The 15,755-nt window shown below is 56.3% G+C and overlaps 1 protein-coding gene across 2 annotated transcripts; it reads right to left on the bottom strand.

Annotated features, from left to right (window-relative positions):
• Positions 1 to 108: 108 nt before the first annotated feature.
• On the bottom strand, positions 109 to 15,269 carry P4HTM (prolyl 4-hydroxylase, transmembrane). 2 transcript variants are annotated; one of them, XM_059077119.2, is made up of 9 exons: positions 14,576 to 15,268; positions 14,278 to 14,359; positions 5,514 to 5,704; positions 4,565 to 4,661; positions 3,009 to 3,171; positions 2,266 to 2,451; positions 1,435 to 1,525; positions 1,081 to 1,204; positions 109 to 552 (listed from the first exon to the last, which is right to left on the bottom strand). In XM_059077119.2, exons 1-9 carry the CDS (start codon positions 14,933 to 14,935, stop codon positions 332 to 334), a joined length of 1,515 nt encoding a protein of 504 aa, XP_058933102.1. In that variant the 5' UTR covers positions 14,936 to 15,268; the 3' UTR covers positions 109 to 331. The 2 variants fall into 2 exon arrangements, with proteins under 2 accessions (XP_058933102.1, XP_066900324.1); XM_067044223.1 differs by lacking the exon at positions 2,266 to 2,451 and having other exon boundaries at positions 14,576 to 15,269.
• Positions 15,270 to 15,755: the final 486 nt, after the last annotated feature.

Here is a 15,755-nt window from a genome sequence, read left to right on the forward strand (position 1 = left end):
GGGATTGGTGGGGCAGAATCGCCCTCCCCCTCACGTGACGTCGCAGCATGCCCCCGGCTACGGCGCCCCGCCCCGCCCCGCCCATTATGCCTACAGCCTATTCCAAGGTTCTGGGCCCTGCAGCTCCAAGCCGCGTAGTTTTATTTGTTGGGGAAGCACGGGGCTGTACACAATAAATAACATGGATAGAGGAACTGTGCCCTAATCGCGGCTGGAGTTGGGGATGGGGCAAGACATCGGCCAGGCCTTTGGCCTACAGCTGGACAGGGGTAGGGCCCCCAACCTCGGGCAGCAGGCGACCTGCGGCTGGGGACCGCGACGGACACTCCCCTCAGAGTTCCACGCGAGTGTCCCGGTAGGCCCGGTCCAGGGCCCACTCCGGCTGCGAGTCGGCGCCACCTTCACGGGCTAGGCGCGCCATCTCCTGCTGGAACAGCGCCTGCCGCGCCCGGCTGGGGTCCACGTTGATCCAGTTGTTGGCGATCCACTTAGTTCCGCGCGTGACCAGGCAGCCCCCGTGCAGCGAGTAGTCGTCCACGTCGCCCACCCAACCTAGGAGAGGAGGATGGTGTGAGCAAGGGAGGGGACCAGAGGGAATCTAGGCTGGACTGAGCTGAGCTTGTGGGCTGACCTGAGCTTGGCCTCATATTGCCCAAGTGCATGGCAAGGGTAGGCCCAGCTGTGCACACCTTCAGTGGCAAACATCTGGCCACAAGGCCTCCTTGGGGGCTCAGCATCTTTCTCCAGCGAATGCCTTATCAACACCACAGGCTCTCTGAAATCAGCTTTCTTGCTGCCAGGCCTGTCCACAGCCCTTCCCAGTCTGGGCTACTAAGATGCACAGGTCCCCAGCCCCAGTCAGCTGGAAGGCTGGGGCATCAAGGAATGACAGGGTTCCAGAGAGCCCAGGAGGCTGCACAGGTGCAAGCTGCTGAAGTCACTGAGGATGGTCTTTGGGAGGCACTAGGGGCAAAAAAATCATTTGAAGGGCAGCCATAAACAGCTCACCAGGGTGGCAATCAGGGCTGGGTAAAGGGAAGCTTCCCTCAAGGCAGTCCTGGCCTGGCCACAGGTCCTCACCTTGCCCATCAGGCAGGTAGTTGTACCAGAAGACTGCTGTGCCCTGGCGGGGCTTGACACGCAGGTTCCCCTTGTCACAGTGCCTCCGAGTGTCACGGAGGTCAACATCATCCTGAATCAGACTCTGTGGGCAGCAGAGTGGTGGGGTTTTCAAGCTGCCCTGACTGTATGGCCAGGAGCCTAAGGACAGGCAGTCAAAGGTGACCAGAGGGAAACCAGTCAGATGTCCCCAGGGGACTGTTTAGGCGATGTCCCCAGGGGACTGTTTAGGCCTCATCCCAGGTCTGGAGGGGTATGTACTCTTTGCCCAAGGCCCTGCCATCCCACCAGAGTAACAGCCCGGTTGGCCCTTACCATTTCATCATAGGTTCTGTTGTCTGCTACAGGAAAGACAGTCTCGCCCCCACCGGTGACGTTGTTCAAATAAAACAGCACTGTCATGTAGCTGTAAGGCAGGGGGACTGTTGAGCAGGTTCCCAGCTGTGGATGCTTCCCAGGGGCTTACCTGTGGGCAGGATAAGCTGCCCAGGTCCCCAAGGACCAGAGGGGCAGGCTGGGATCAGTGACAACAGGGCAGGTCAGTACCAGGATGTCCCTAGCACATTCTTCTTCCCACAAACCCAGTCTCTTTCTGTCAGTCACAACGTTTTTTTATGGCCAAGATCACAGATGCACTTAGCTAAATTACATGGCCCTGACCAAGGGCCAGCTGGGAAAGGTAGGCTAGCAGAAGCAGCAAGATCATGCAGAGGGCTGGTTGTGACTAGAAGGGGCTAAGCCAGAGCAGACACATGAAGAGGAGAGACCTGCCACCATGCCTTGGCAGGGGAGGGGAGCATAGCTTCAAAGGGAGAAGCTGAGGTCTCCAGCAGTGCCAGCAGGATCAACAACCAGGGAGGGAGCGGAAAGAATCAGGGGTCCAACCCTGCCCCTTGCCTGAGAGCTTTGGGGGCGGGTTTCAGTGTCTGTGGGTACCTCAGTCTGGCCACTGAGACAAGATGACCACCCCTTTTGGGCCACTTGGTAAACAACCTGAGGGGAGAGGTGGGGGTATCCTCGACCAGGATGGCCCAGCACTCTCCTGGCCCCATACCAAGGAGCAAGCCCACAGGGCAGGGCTGTGCTTGTGTCATTGGAGTGCCTGGTCTGGGAGTTGAAGGAAGCCCTCAGGTGAGAGGTACTTGCCGGCAGGAGGTCTCGAAGGGTACAGACTCATTGGCTACCAGCTTGGTATGGGAGCAGATGGTCTCTGGGTACACAGGCCCGCTGTCCACATGGGCATGGTAGTGGCCTCCCTCGCCATACCGCACGACCTGCAGCGGCTCGCTGAGCTCCACGATCTCAGGTGACAGGCGGGTGAGGCGCAGTACCCTGGTGGGCAGCATTCAGCTGGGCAGCCCCATGCCAGGTGGCACCCTGAGGGAGCTGGCAAGGTGGACCCTGGGCCTGCCACAAGCTCTACCCCTATTTCCCCTGGAAGCTCCTTAAGCTGCCCCAGACTGGCCCTGTAAGAGCAGGAAGGGGTTACTCATGATGAGCCCTTCTCCCTGGATGCCAGAGACATCAGTGGGTGGGAAAGATGAAATCTTCATTAAGTTGGGGGAGGGGGAGACACTCCCTCCAGGAAGGAGGCTGTTTATCTAAAACCCCTGGCTGCTCAGGGGCAGGGGGTCCTGTGGACAGAGATAAGAGATCACTTCTCTAATTAGCAGAAAACAAACATTCACTGTTTCTAATCCCAAATGTCTACTGTTTCCCACAATCAGGGCTAATTTGCTTTTGTTAATTGTCTGTCTCCTAATGAGTCCCAATCCTGGTCTAACAAGTGGAACTTAATCCTGAGTTGGCTCATCAATTCCGTTTCCTCGGTCTCAGCCAAGGACTTCTATGGGGGCCCTGAACCAGGGAGGACAGCCTCAGGTGCTCACCTCTGGCGGATGGCGCGCATAACGTGGTGGGCACCCTCGCCCTGGTAGAGCCACGTGTGGTGGCTGTTCCGCACCAGCTGGCTGGACTCTGCCTTGTGGCTCCTCATATACTTGTGAAAGTCGTGAAGGTCCATGTTGGAGAACTCCTGCCGGCTCAGCACTCCTGCACAGGGCACCCACCATTAATGCCCACCAAGCCCATGTGGGGAGGGCATAGTGGGGAGGCTACACCTTCCTACCTACCCCTGGCCTCAGGCACTGGGGGGCCATGTGTACCTGTCCCTCAACCTGGACTCGGGTCAGATGAAATTGGCTTCTGTCACATTAGGCCCTACGGGAAGACACAGAGAAGCTCATTTCCTCAGTTTAAGCCCTGATTTGGCCCCCAAAAGGATGAAGCCCAACCCCTATTAGACTGGCCAGAGAGCAGGGTCTCCAAAGGAAGCTTAAGCCATATGGCCAGGACCCTAGGCCAAGGACTGCCCTTGGCCCTCCAGCCTGGCTCTATGGAGCATGATGGCCACCCTCTGGTCCTGTAGAGGGTGAAGAAAGAGAGCATTCAGTGTTGGGTTTTGTCCAGGGCCTTCCACACTGTAGGGTGTAAGCTGGGATCGGTCCCCAGGAGTTCCCTCGTGACCTTGGGTCTCATCCTGAGTGGAATACACCTGGCCAGTCCTGCCCGCTGGGTAAACCAGTCTACCTCAGCAGAGAAAGCCAGGCCACTCTCCCAAATGAGAACACTCTCCCCTGTTCCTGCTCAACCCACAAAGCTGGGCTGCAGCCTCTTAGGGTTCTGGAAGAATAGCTGGTGTCTTGGCTACATGTTACCCTGGCTGACACAACTGACACACTTCCATGCTTTGGCCCAGATTTCTCTGAGGGTGGGGGCACTTGAGGGCTGTGAGTCTGTCACGAGCTCTGCACATAGGGGCAGTAGCAGCATGATACCCCTCCAGCCACAAGTCCAAGTCAGATTCTTTACTGTGGGTTCACCAGCCACAGAGGCATTCTTCCAAGTCCTATTTCCTCAACTGGTCCAGAACTTGGGCATGAGGGTAATGACTACACCTCAGAAACTTCCTGGGGGTTATTACCAAAGGCAAGGGTGCTTACAGGACAGCACTCCTGCCCACATGACCCCAAGCAGTTAGCATGACTCCAGGTGGGCAAGAGGAAGGCAAGGGGGACCTTGGTTAGACCAGAGAGGCCGACTGCTGGGGCAAGACTGTGTGCCTGGCTGGAGAGAGGCAGATGCCAAGCTGACCTCATTGTTCCTTTGCTCCCGCTGTACCACTCCGCCCTCTGCCAGCCAGCAACCACACCTCCTGTACCCCAGATGCTGCCTGGTGAGGTCAAAAGACCCTCCAAGAACTGCCCTCTAGACTGTCACCAAAGGGAATGGGAGAGTCTAGCTCCTGCCTACTTCCCAGGGGTAAGGGCAAGCCTGGATCCTCACCTCCTCATCTCTGGCTACTCTAGAAGCTAAGCATAGAGGCTACCTGGCTTGGGGGGCCGGAGGCTCACAGCGACATAACTGTGGCAAGGTATGAGCTCACCATCACCATCAGGGTCAGCCTTGATCGCAGAGTACATCTCCTGAATGTTCTCTGGAGTCATCCACCGTCCATTTCCCAGGCGAGTCTGGGCCAGGACCTAAAGCACAAGATGGTGCCTCAGTGGGGTGGCCCCAGTGATGGAGAGTCACCAGAGCACAGACAGCTGCCTAGTTCCTTCTGTAGGGCTGAGGGTTCAGGTGATAGGGCATGGGTGAGGACAAAGGACAGAGCCTAAGGTCCCTGAGCTGAAGTGAGGGTAGGCAGAGAGGTCTAGAGGCATCTGGGGAGGAGGCCAGAAAGATAGTCAAAAGACCTGTGGGCCATCACCATTCTCAGCCCTGGTGGGACTGTGGCTTCCATGGGGAGCCCTGTCAGTCTATTGGAGGCAGAGCAAAGGACAGGCCTGTGTCCCATCCAGATACCCCAGGTGAGGTGGGGAAGGCCAGGGCCTGGGTGCGAAGACGCACCATGGGGAGGCCTGGCCAGTAAATGACCACCAGGCCCCTTAGGAAGATCGGGCTCAGTGAGGCACTCTATATAGGCAAGGGACCCTGCACCCCACCAAGACCTCTCTCAGAAGGCTGGGTGTGAGGGGCATGCAGAGAGAGTGCAGACTTCTGGCTTCCTCTGAGCTGCCACCCCATCCACCATGAATTCTGTGGGGCTCCCAGCAACGGCAGCAAGGAATCCAGACCACAGACAGCACACCACCTGGGAACCGTGGCAATAAATGCCATCACCTCCAGGTAGATTCTCCTGCCATCCTCTGGGGTTCCCAGGGCAGCAAGGGGCTCTCTAGGAAGGAAGGTGGACCCTGGGCATGCCCAAGTTGATCTGAGGTGGCATCTGACTCTTGGGACCAGGGCTGAGCAGTAGAAGTGACCTGGCCACCAGAAACAATTTGGGGCATTCCCACCCTGGTGCGTACTCCAGGCCCCAGGATCCCAACCTCATGGAGCTGCAGGCGACCATCATGGTTTTGGTCCAGCAGCTGGAAGAGATCCAGCTGGCTGATTTGCATTGTGCCCATTGCTTCCTCATACTCTTCAGTGGGCAGGATCTGGCTGCGTTGTAACCCCTTCATCTGTGCCAGGTGGATGATGAGCCGACACTCCTCATCACTCAGGAAGCCAGGGATTTCTGCCAGAAGAGGTGGGTGGGGAGGGGTAAGGCCAAGGACCGGGTCAGGATGCTGATGCACCAAATAAATACCTTCCTCTCTGCAGGGTTCTTGGGGTAGTCCCTGTTCCCTGCTGGTCAACAAGTCAGGAGGACTTCACATCTGCTCTGGACCGTGACCCCAAGGTCAAGTTGTCCTGCAAAGGTTAGCCAGCGTTCGGAACATGGGGCCTCTCTTTTTGACGCTGAGAGCACACAATTTCCAGGGGAGTCCTGGGAGGTGAGCCAGAGCAAAGCTGGGGATGAGCTAACCAACCTTGGAGTGGGACCAAAGGCCAGAGGGTGGACCTGAGGGGTGGAGGGTTGACCTCCACTCCTTACTGGGTACATATTTTTAAAGGGCGGGGGGATGTTGGCAGGTTTTTGCTTTCATTATTGCTTTTCAGCATTGTTCAAATAAAAACAAAGTGTATACATCCAGCGTTCTAGGCCGTGCCCTCCATTCTCCTGCACAAGTAGGTGCTGGTCATCCGTCCACTAGTGAGTTGCCCAGCGCTGGGAGGTCAGTGGGGGTCACTCAGGTTTTTAGCAGATGCTCTGAGAAGATGCCCCAGTGTCCTTTGCTTTGGGAACAAATGTACATTGAATGTCTACTCCATGCCTCTAAGCCCAAGTAAAGGCCAGTCAGGCCTGGGGCTTAGCTCCAGGGGCTGGATGACCCCACACCAGCTCCACAAGCAGCTCAGTGGAGCTGGAAAGCGAAGTTCACACCTGGCGAGCCCACATCCCAGTGACTCCAGGCACTTCCAGGGCTGGAACCTGCGCCTTGCTTCATTCTCTTGTTCCTGGGAGAGAGGACTTCCTTTGACGGGGCACAAGAGGCCCGCACAGGAACTGACTGGAGGAAGGGCCATGCCGCCATGGTGACCCCTCAGAACTCCTGCAGGGTGGTCTGCCACTTTTCTGGGTTATTCTCTCAGCATGAAGTTCCAGTCATTGCCAGGAGGAAGGAAAACGGCCACTCGGAGCCAGGATTGGAGCAGTTTTTAATAGTAATCACAGAAGATCACACTTAGGGAGTACAGACTCTGTGTCCTGTCCTAAGCATGTCATCAACTCCATAATCCGTATACTCGTCCTAGAAAACCAGGCCCCATTAATTCACCCTTCCTCTCCCTGAGGAGCCCCCAAGCACAGAGGCAACAGCAACTTGGCCAGGGCCACACAGGCTGTTGTACTCCAGAACCCATGCTCACAGCCAGATTCAGCTTCCACAGGTAGGTGACCCAGATGTGACGACACTGAGGGCAGAACAAAAGCCACCCCACTCCACCCCACCTCCGGCCTGCCTGATCCCCTCAACCTGTCAAACCCAGAAAGGGTGTGAGCCATCCATTGGGGAGGCAGCGCTGCTGGACAATGGGTTAGACCAAATTGCTAATCACCAGTCACCTCCTGATCGTTTAAAAAGATAAACAAAGAAAAGTAAACCAGAAAAAGAAAACACAGGCCCAGGTTTCTTCAGTTTATTAGGTGCCAGTCATTCACAGGCCCAAAGGAGATGCCACCCTCTATACAGCCCCCTGCCATGTGCTAATCAAATGCAAACAGCCCAGGCCAGCACACTAGGGCCTAACCAGGTGGGTCTGAGCACATGGGAGCTGGGCAAACATTGGCTCCTGGGGTGTGGGTATAGCCCTATAAAGCTCCCAACCTCAGTCCACTGAGACCAGGGCAGAGAAAGCAGGTGATGGATCAAGGGCTGTGGCTGCTGGTGTTATTGGTGGTGCTGCCGGGTGATGGCGGGGCAGGGGCTCCCTGGGGCCCCACGTGGTGCATGCCCATTCCCCAAGCCATGGCGATGTGCCACAACATTGGCTACACAGATGTAGCTACCCAACTTGCTGGACCATAACACAGCAGCCGAGGCCATCCAGCAGTCAGTCAGCTGGTTGCCCCTGCTGGCCAGGGAGTGCCACCCTGATGCGCGCCTCTTCCTCTGCTCCCTCTTTGCCCCAGTGTGCCTCGACAGGTAGGGCAGGGGCTCCCAGGCAAGGGTGGGGGCCTCTCCTCAGCCAGGGCCTGCTCTGGAAGCACTTCACTAATCATTGCTGTGTACCTATCGGTGACAGGAAGATGAAAGATTGTTTTGTCAGGGTGTTGCTGGCAGAGAGTGCAGATGCCCATGGGACACAGGAAACATAGGCAGGGGACTATCAGTGGTGCGCACCCTTGGTCTGAATCCACAAATCAACAAGGGCTCTTAAACGTCAAGGTAGGGCAAGTGAGCAGCCTGCTCTAGGCTAGGGGCAGAGAACCCCTCTCCAGTGAGGTGTGGCAACTCTGTCTGCCCAAAGGATCCTGGCCAGAGATGGAGCCACGGCTCATCTGGTGGCTTTTTCTCTCAGAGTCCAGAGATTGCAAGGCTGATTCCTCTTCCCCAGCCTACCCTACCCCGTGAACAACAGCTCCCTTAGTTTCTTCTTTGCAGAGCCAGGGCCCTTCCTAGAGCCTCAGGGTGACCATGCCTGTAGCAGCAAGAATGGGCTCTTTCAGAAACTGAGGCTCGGGCCCCTTTGCTCTTGGCCAACCCCAGTCCTGGCTAGAAACTGCAGTGTCCTGCAGGCCTTTCAGGACAAGAGGGAGGGCCCTGCTTTCTCCCTCCAAGATGGGGAGTGAAGGCCCAGAGTGCAGGGCCCCTCCCACAGCCCTCTCCCAGGCAGTAGGCATCCAGCGGAGCTGTAGGGGGAGGTGCACTGGAAAGGTGGAGAGCAGCCTGGGCCAGGGCAGGGGTGGGGTTGGGGATACAAGACAGAAGGGCTGGGAGACGCAGGGCTGAGGGCTAAGATTTCAGCAAGCAAAGGAACAAGAAGCCCAGCTGCAGGGCTGTTGCTAGGTGACCAGGGTGTCGTTGCCCAGCAACTGTGGAGTTTCTGGCCAGGGGCACAGAAACTAGAGCTAGGGGCACCCAGAGGCCCCAGCCTGGAATCCAGCAACCCTGGTCCTGAGCACCTGCTGCCCCTGACCCTTTCCCTGCCCTGCAGGGTCATCTACCCGTGCCGCAGCCTGTGCGAGGCCGTGCAGGCCAGCTGCGCCCCCATCATGGCCTGCTACGGCTACCCCTGGCAAGCCATCCTGCACTGCGGATGCTTCCCTGCCGGCCGCGGCCTCTGCGTGGCTGCCATCTCCAACGGCTCCCGCCTGAGCCGCCCACGTGAGTCTCTGCACAGCTTCTAGGCTGGTGTAACCCTTTCTCAGGTCCACAGGCTGCACGCCACCCTTTCAAATCACAACTCTTGGGGATCAGGTAACTGGGTCTCTCTGGTGGGAAGGAAGAGGGACAACCCACAGCGGCCATCCATCTCAAAAAGGGTAAAGAACAAGGGAAAGTGGGAGAAACTCCTGCTGATGGCTCCCCTCCTCCACCTGGGGCCCAGGGGGAGCCTCACTCAGCTCCTCCCCCCAGTGCCGCGTGCCAGCTGCAGGGACTGTGAGTTGCAGGACACCAGCTCGTCCAAGGAGGTCCTAGACATGCTCTGCGCTAGAGATTTTGGTGAGCCCCTGGTACCCAGCACCCCTTACACCCCCTTACAAGTGGGTTCATTAAAACTCCTGGCTTGTTGCTAAGACAAAAGAAAGAGGGGATACCCAAACATTATGCCTGATTAGAACTAAAAAATAAGTTTCTTTAATAATTGCTAAAGAAACAACATCCCAGGAGGACAGGCCTTCTCTAGAACCCAGATTCCAAGAGCAGAACATCAGACAAGAGGGTTTGGTTTACCAGGTGGAGGGGAGGATGGGGATACTCAGAGGGGCCAGGCTCATCATCTTGGCCCTCTGATCCCATTCAGCAGTGAAGGTTAGGCTCTCTTGGTGCAATGGGTCATCCTCCAGACCCTCAGACTGCGACCTGGACTCACAGCTAGAGGTGCTGAAGGCGGGCCCACTGCCTCCTGGGGAGCTGGCGCCTACTCTGCGATGCTGGCTGCAGCTGGAATGCCACGTGTGTGTACAACCTCCTGCGCGGAAGGCATGCTGGGACCTACGTGCTGAGTGGGGAGGTGCAGGGTCACCATCTGCTGGTAACCATGGCCTATGGTTGGAGCCAGGGCCACCGAAATCTGCAGCTGGCCATGCGCAGATGGCATCGTCACCAGTGCCCAGAATAGAGTCAACCCAGGTGGGGAGAGCCTGGGACTTAATAGCCACAGCCTCTGCAGTGGCCACGCAAACCATGAGCTCCCCTGGACACACATAAAACGCTCTTTCTGCTGCCCTCCATGGATATTAGCAGACCAGAGTCAGAGTAACTCCAAGGCTCACCCAGGACCAGCACAAGCAGGGCAGAAGTCCACTTCTGTGGTCTTTCTCCTGGAAAAAGGCAGCTAGCCTTGTGTGCTGGGCAGGCAAGACTACCTTTCTGAACTTCACAGGCCTGGGATGCCAGCCTGGCTGATGCCCTGCTCCTGCCCACATGCCCTGCTCCTGCCCACAAGCCCCAGCATCCCGAGCTGAGCCTCAGGGCAGGGACAAATCCTCAGGCTATGCTCACCCAGGCACTATGCTGCTTGTCAAGCCCCAGACAGACTCAATTATATCTTCCTGACCTTTACTGAGTCCACAATTCTGCCAAGCAGCGGGCCTGTGGAACAGCAGGGGGGTTCATACAGAAGATTGCATTAAGCTGCTTACAAACCTGAGCTAATATGCATACTACAATTCGTTCCCTACTTCTGCGCTTCCAGTGTTTGTCAAGAGAACACAGTGGTCTTATGTAACTGCTTTATTGTTCTTTTTAAGCTGAAAAAGAATAGGTCTGAAAATCCTATAATAAAAGTTATGCTTTTAACATACATTGTTTTGTGTACTGGTATCAATTACTCATTTACCTTAAATAGTTAAGAAAGTGGATAAAACTCTTGCTGGCCCACTGGAAGTGCCCCCTGCTGCTCTTGAAGAGGGTGCCAAATCAGGAGGCACCTGCCCAGGGTGATGGTGGAGGCTACTCTGCACACACAGACAGGTGCTGGACTGGCTGAGAGTATCTAGTAAACCCCCCCAGCTGGCCAATAATTGTCAGCAGTAGACTCTGGCCGCTGGACACACAGCTCTATCAAATCAGGCCTCCCACACATGCAGCTAAACTTTAGGGGCAAAGACACAATTGCCAAATAAATACAGAAGATAGTTTCCAATGATGCTAAGCACTGAGAAGAAAACCAAGCAGGCTGACTGACGCAACAGAGGGCCTGGAAACCTCTTGAGACCAGTCTGAGGTGGAGAGAGGTCTCTGAGGAGGGGAGGTCTGAGCAGAGGCCTGATGCGGGGGAAGGCACCCTCAGTGAGAGCCAAGTCTGAGCCTTCTGGTGGAGGGAACTGTGCATACAAAGGCGCCAAGGCAGTACTTCCCTGGTGGCGCAGTGGTTAAGAGTCCTCCTGCCAATGCAGGGGACATGGGTTCGAGCCCTGGTCTGGGAGGACTCCACATGCCGCGGAGCAACTGGGCCCGTGTGCCACAACTACTGAGCCTGCACTCTACAGCCTGCGAGCCACAACTACTGAGCCTGCACTCTAGAGCCTGCAAGCCACAATGACTGAGCCCAAGTGCTGCAACTACTGAAGCTCACGCACCTAGAGCCCATGCTCCGCAGTGAGGCCACCTCAATGAGAAGCCCGTGCACCCCGAGGGGTAGCCCCTGCTCGCCACAACTAGAGAAAGCCCACACGCAGCAACGAAGACCCAACACAGCCAAAAATAAATAAATATATATTTTTTAAAACAAGGTGCCAAGGCAGCAATGAGCTTGGTGTCTGAGAATCAAGAGGGGGTGAGTGAGGGAAGGGTGGTGGGAGATGAGGTCTGAGAGATGAGAGGGCCTTGGGGCACCAAATGAGACGTAGAAGTGGAATGGGAAATCATGGAGACTTTTAAGGAAGGGAGTGATGAGATCTGATCTGCTGTTTAAATACAGAATGAGTGTGAGGTGGAGGGAGAAGTGAGCCACATGAGAGAAAGCAATGTCCCTAGAGAGGCGACAGTGAGTCAGAACTGGAACACCTCCCTTCTGAACAGGACAACGGTACAAATCCTTGGGAAATGCCTACCACAGTCAAGCAGGTATCTGTCAGGAACTCAGGGTGGGGCCTTTTGTGGCCCAGGTTCCAGTTACCAAATGTCTCTAGGAACAAAGGTGGGAAACAGGAAACTTCCCCCAAAGGGAAAGGCTGAAGGTTACTTGCGGATTTCCCTGTGAAGTGGTGGGGTTCCCTTCCACAGAGATGGAGGCACCCTAGGGTAAAACCCAGTCCCCTTGCCCCAGCTGACACCCTGAACACCTACCCCTTGAGCTCTGGCATCTTGGTTCCCTGATGGTGGGTCACAGTAGGACAAGGTGGCAGAGCCCATAGCAGGCCCATTCTCCTTGGGCCCTGCCTGCCTCTTTAGGGCGATAGTAGGTGGATGGACAGGCAGGCACAGAAAACAGACAGACACTGCTCCTTCTTAGGGTGAGGCTTCCTTCTCTGGATTCATCCAACACCACATTCAGGAACTGCCCCTCCTTGGACATCGTCTCCCCTGTGGTCAGCCTGTCTCACAACTGGACTTCTTATGATCACTGACCTCTTCCTCATTTGTCTCACCTCATTTCACCAAGCAGCAAGCCCCAGGACTTTCTGAGTAAAACCTGGGACATCTTTCACCAACAGACTCAAAGGTAGTGTAAGAGTTTTGGAGAAAATGAGAACAACAATTAGGAAGGTCTTGCTGCAACTGCCCAGTTCTCCTAACTATGCCCTTTGTAATTTATCTGCACAAACAGCAACCCATCTGATGGCTTAACCAGAATCACTTTACCTTTTGTCAAATCTCTTCTGCTTCCCGTAATGTACTCTTGGTGACTTCGGGTCTGGGTTTCTCATTCTCTGCTTTGTAGGACTTTGACGCAACAAGCTGCATGTTAGGGGGTTAGGGTTAGGGTTTATGCCTCATGGCTCACTTAACCTAACATATGTCTGAATTAAGCATATACGGGTCCAAAAAAGGCTGATAAGAGAAAGTACACCCACCTCAATGTGTCGGTCTCCCAACAGTGGAGTAGTGATGGGGAGAGTTGTTCCCTTGCCTGGATCACCTGTTCTTTGACAGCCACCTGGCTTCATCCCACAGCTCCTGCGGGTCTTTGCTCAAATATCCTTCTTAGGGAGGCCCACCCTGACCACCTTACTCAGTTTCAACTCCAGCTGAAATTCTGCCTTACTTGTCTGTGATCACTTATCACCATCTGACACACCATGTGTGTTTGTCTGTAACCTCATTCGACTGTCAGCTTCAAGTGTTTTTTGTTTTCCTATTTAGTCCAATTCTGTATTCCCGGCACCTGAACTAGTGGTTTGCTCAGACTTCAACATTATGCAATAATAATAATAATAATCTTTTAGTGCCTTCCCACAACAGGACTGACATCCTAACCTATGTGAAATCATTCTCACAGGTCTAGGCATAATCCCCAACCAGGGCCCTCCGCCCTAGGGTTAACAGCATGCGCTCAGATGCTCTGCTTTGGCTCCCAGTCCCCTCCTGAAAGCCCCTTACCCCTTCCACCCCCAGCAGCCAGGAACACCTCAGATCTGCAGGTAAGTGTGTCACTGAGGCTGGGTACCCAGGACTGGGGTCGGAAAACCTATCCTGGGCAAGGTCATGGGTCTGGGGCCCCCCATCTTGTTGGTACTGGTAGTCTTTGAAGGACTTCAGGGTCTTCACAACTAGCACGTTGGCTTTAGAGTGCAGGCTGTAGAGAAAGGCTGCCTTGTTCTAATCCTAGCTTCACCCTGAACTAGCTGTGTGAGCCTAGCCAAGCAACGGGGGCTCTCTGTGCCTCACCTTCTCACCCACTAGCCTGACAGTGGGATCTACACCCACCTCATAGAGGGGTTGTGAGAATTAAATGGAACGATCACATGAAGTCTAGCACATAACAAGAGCTCAGAAAATGTGAGCTATGATGCTGGTTCCAAATGAGGTCACCCTGGAAGGCTCTGCCTACTGTAATGGCTGAACACAAAACTCCATCCTAAGAAGAATGCCAGAGTGCTGGTAGCAAAGGCTGGTGCCCTTGTGGGGCAGGTTTGGGGGCACCAGCTTACATTTCGACAGCCTGCTTCTTATCAGACCCACTTTGGGAGTGCAATTTCCCCTCACAGGCCCTGAGATCAGCTAGGACCTGGTTATCAGTCTGTCCGACCCTCCCCCCCATTCTAGAATGTGACAGAATTAACCATGGCAGGGAGCCTCCAAGACAGTTTCAATGAAATGTTTAGACACTAGCTTCTAGATCACATTGCCCAGCCCTGTGAAGGAAGGATCAGCTGCAGAGACTAGGGGTCACAGAGGGGAGTGTGGAAAGGTCAGCCTGTCAACCTATATTGGAGATGGGGGCGGGTACCTCACTTGGGGCAACCTCTGGGTGGAAAAGAAAGGGCTACTTTGAAGCCGCCATTTTCAAAACACAAGTCACGTGGTCAAATGAGCCTCAAGGCAGCCACCAAATCGTAGCCCCCTGACCCTTCCTGGGGGTGCTCAGAGTACTTACCGAAGAGCAGCGGCTTGAGGCTGAGGGTTCGGATTAAGTGATCCCTGTCGGCGACCAGCTGGACCTTGCGCTCATACCCCACCTAAGAGAAAGCGGCACAGCGGACAGCTCGGGCGCCAGGCCCCTACGTGCGAGAAAGGAAAAGACGCCCCGGCCCGGTGGGCGGCAGCAGGCGAGTGAGGGGGTGCGCGCGGCAGGCCGGGACGGCGCAGGGAGCGGCGTGGAGCCCCGGACTGACTGCCGGCCGTCTCGGGCTCGGCGGTGCAGGGCCTGGAGCGCGCCGCGGCGGGGGCCTCACCTTGATGCCCTCCAGTCGCGTGAGGGGAGCCAAAGTTGGCGCAGGCCCGGGGCCCTGGGCCTGGCGCTGGGGCCCGGGGTCGCTGCTGTCGTCGCCGTTGCTGTAGTGTACGAAGAGCAGCAGCGCCAGCACGTTGCCCAGGTACAGGTGCACGAACACCATCAGCACCAGGAAGTAAGCGCGCGAGCAGATGCCGCGGGGCTTGCACAGCGGCCGGACCGGTGTGTCCTCACAGTCGCCCAGCCCCGCCGCTGCCCCGGCCGGGTCGTGCTGGGGCGGCGCCCACTGCGGCGGACTCACAGCCTCAGGCCGCCGGCCTGCCGCTGCCACCGCCGCCGCTGCCGCCGCCACCGCCGCCATGGTGCCCCGGTTGCGCGCGCACCCAGGGGAGGGGCCGCGGGGTTGCCAGCGCAACGCCGCGCTGCGCGGTAGCCAGAACCAACGCCGCAGAGCCAGCGCGCGCGGCGGTCACCAGCAGGGGGTTTCTGGGGATCCCGTACCCGCGCTGCACTCAAGATCTCCGCACCTTGAACCCCGGCCCACACTGAAGTTTCTCTTCCCGAGCTGGGTTATCGTTAGGAGGAGATGCACACTCCCCAGGGCAGAAAACGCCCCCCAAATGTAGATGCAGACAAGAGCAGCACAGTTACAGGAAACCCACTGGTAGTTCCTCCGTTCCCCGGTTGGGACGCACTTCCCTCTTTCCGGAACAGTATGGTCTGCATTTTCTCGCTCCCAGGAGTGGGGTGGCAACAAAGAGGAGGCAGTGCCAAAAGATGATTCAATACTGCGGCGGGTTGGGGCGCCGCGGAATCCGATGACTGCTCACATTGTGGTGGCGTCGGACCCAAGGCATTCGGCACTGACACTCGCCAGTGTAGGCGGCCAAGAAACGCCTTGGAGGTCTGCTCTGCGGTCGGTCTGAACCTCCCGGGGAGGGCTGCAGGAGTCAGGTCTTAGGAAGCAACTGCCTGATGTGCGGGGTCGCATAGACGGGGGACCCAGTCTGGAGTGGTCAGAGAGGGCTTCCTGGAGGAGACCTGGCACCCTAACAGTAACCTGCAGGAATGCTGCAGGTGCTCAGGTTCACAGGAACACTCCTTGCCTCAGCGCTGGCACATATGAAGAGGGAGAAAGGGACTTTTCCATAATTGAGACACCAACGCCTCAGAGGAAAGTT

Source organism: Kogia breviceps, chromosome 10, assembly GCF_026419965.1.
Source record: "Kogia breviceps isolate mKogBre1 chromosome 10, mKogBre1 haplotype 1, whole genome shotgun sequence".
NCBI classification, from domain to species: domain Eukaryota; kingdom Metazoa; phylum Chordata; class Mammalia; order Artiodactyla; family Physeteridae; genus Kogia; species Kogia breviceps.

Excerpts from the sequence above, each read along its gene's own strand:
- P4HTM (XM_059077119.2), bottom strand. The coding sequence starts at position 14,935 with ATGGCGGCGGTGGCGGCGGCAGCGGCGGCGGTGGCAGCGGCAGGCCGG. Across the intron at positions 5,705-14,277 it reads CCTCAAGCCGCTGCTCTTCG|AAATCCCTGGCTTCCTGAGT; the intron begins GTAAGTACTCTG and ends CTCTTCTGGCAG. Across the intron at positions 2,452-3,008 it reads ATGCGCGCCATCCGCCAGAG|GGTACTGCGCCTCACCCGCC; the intron begins GTGAGCACCTGA and ends GCTGCCCACCAG.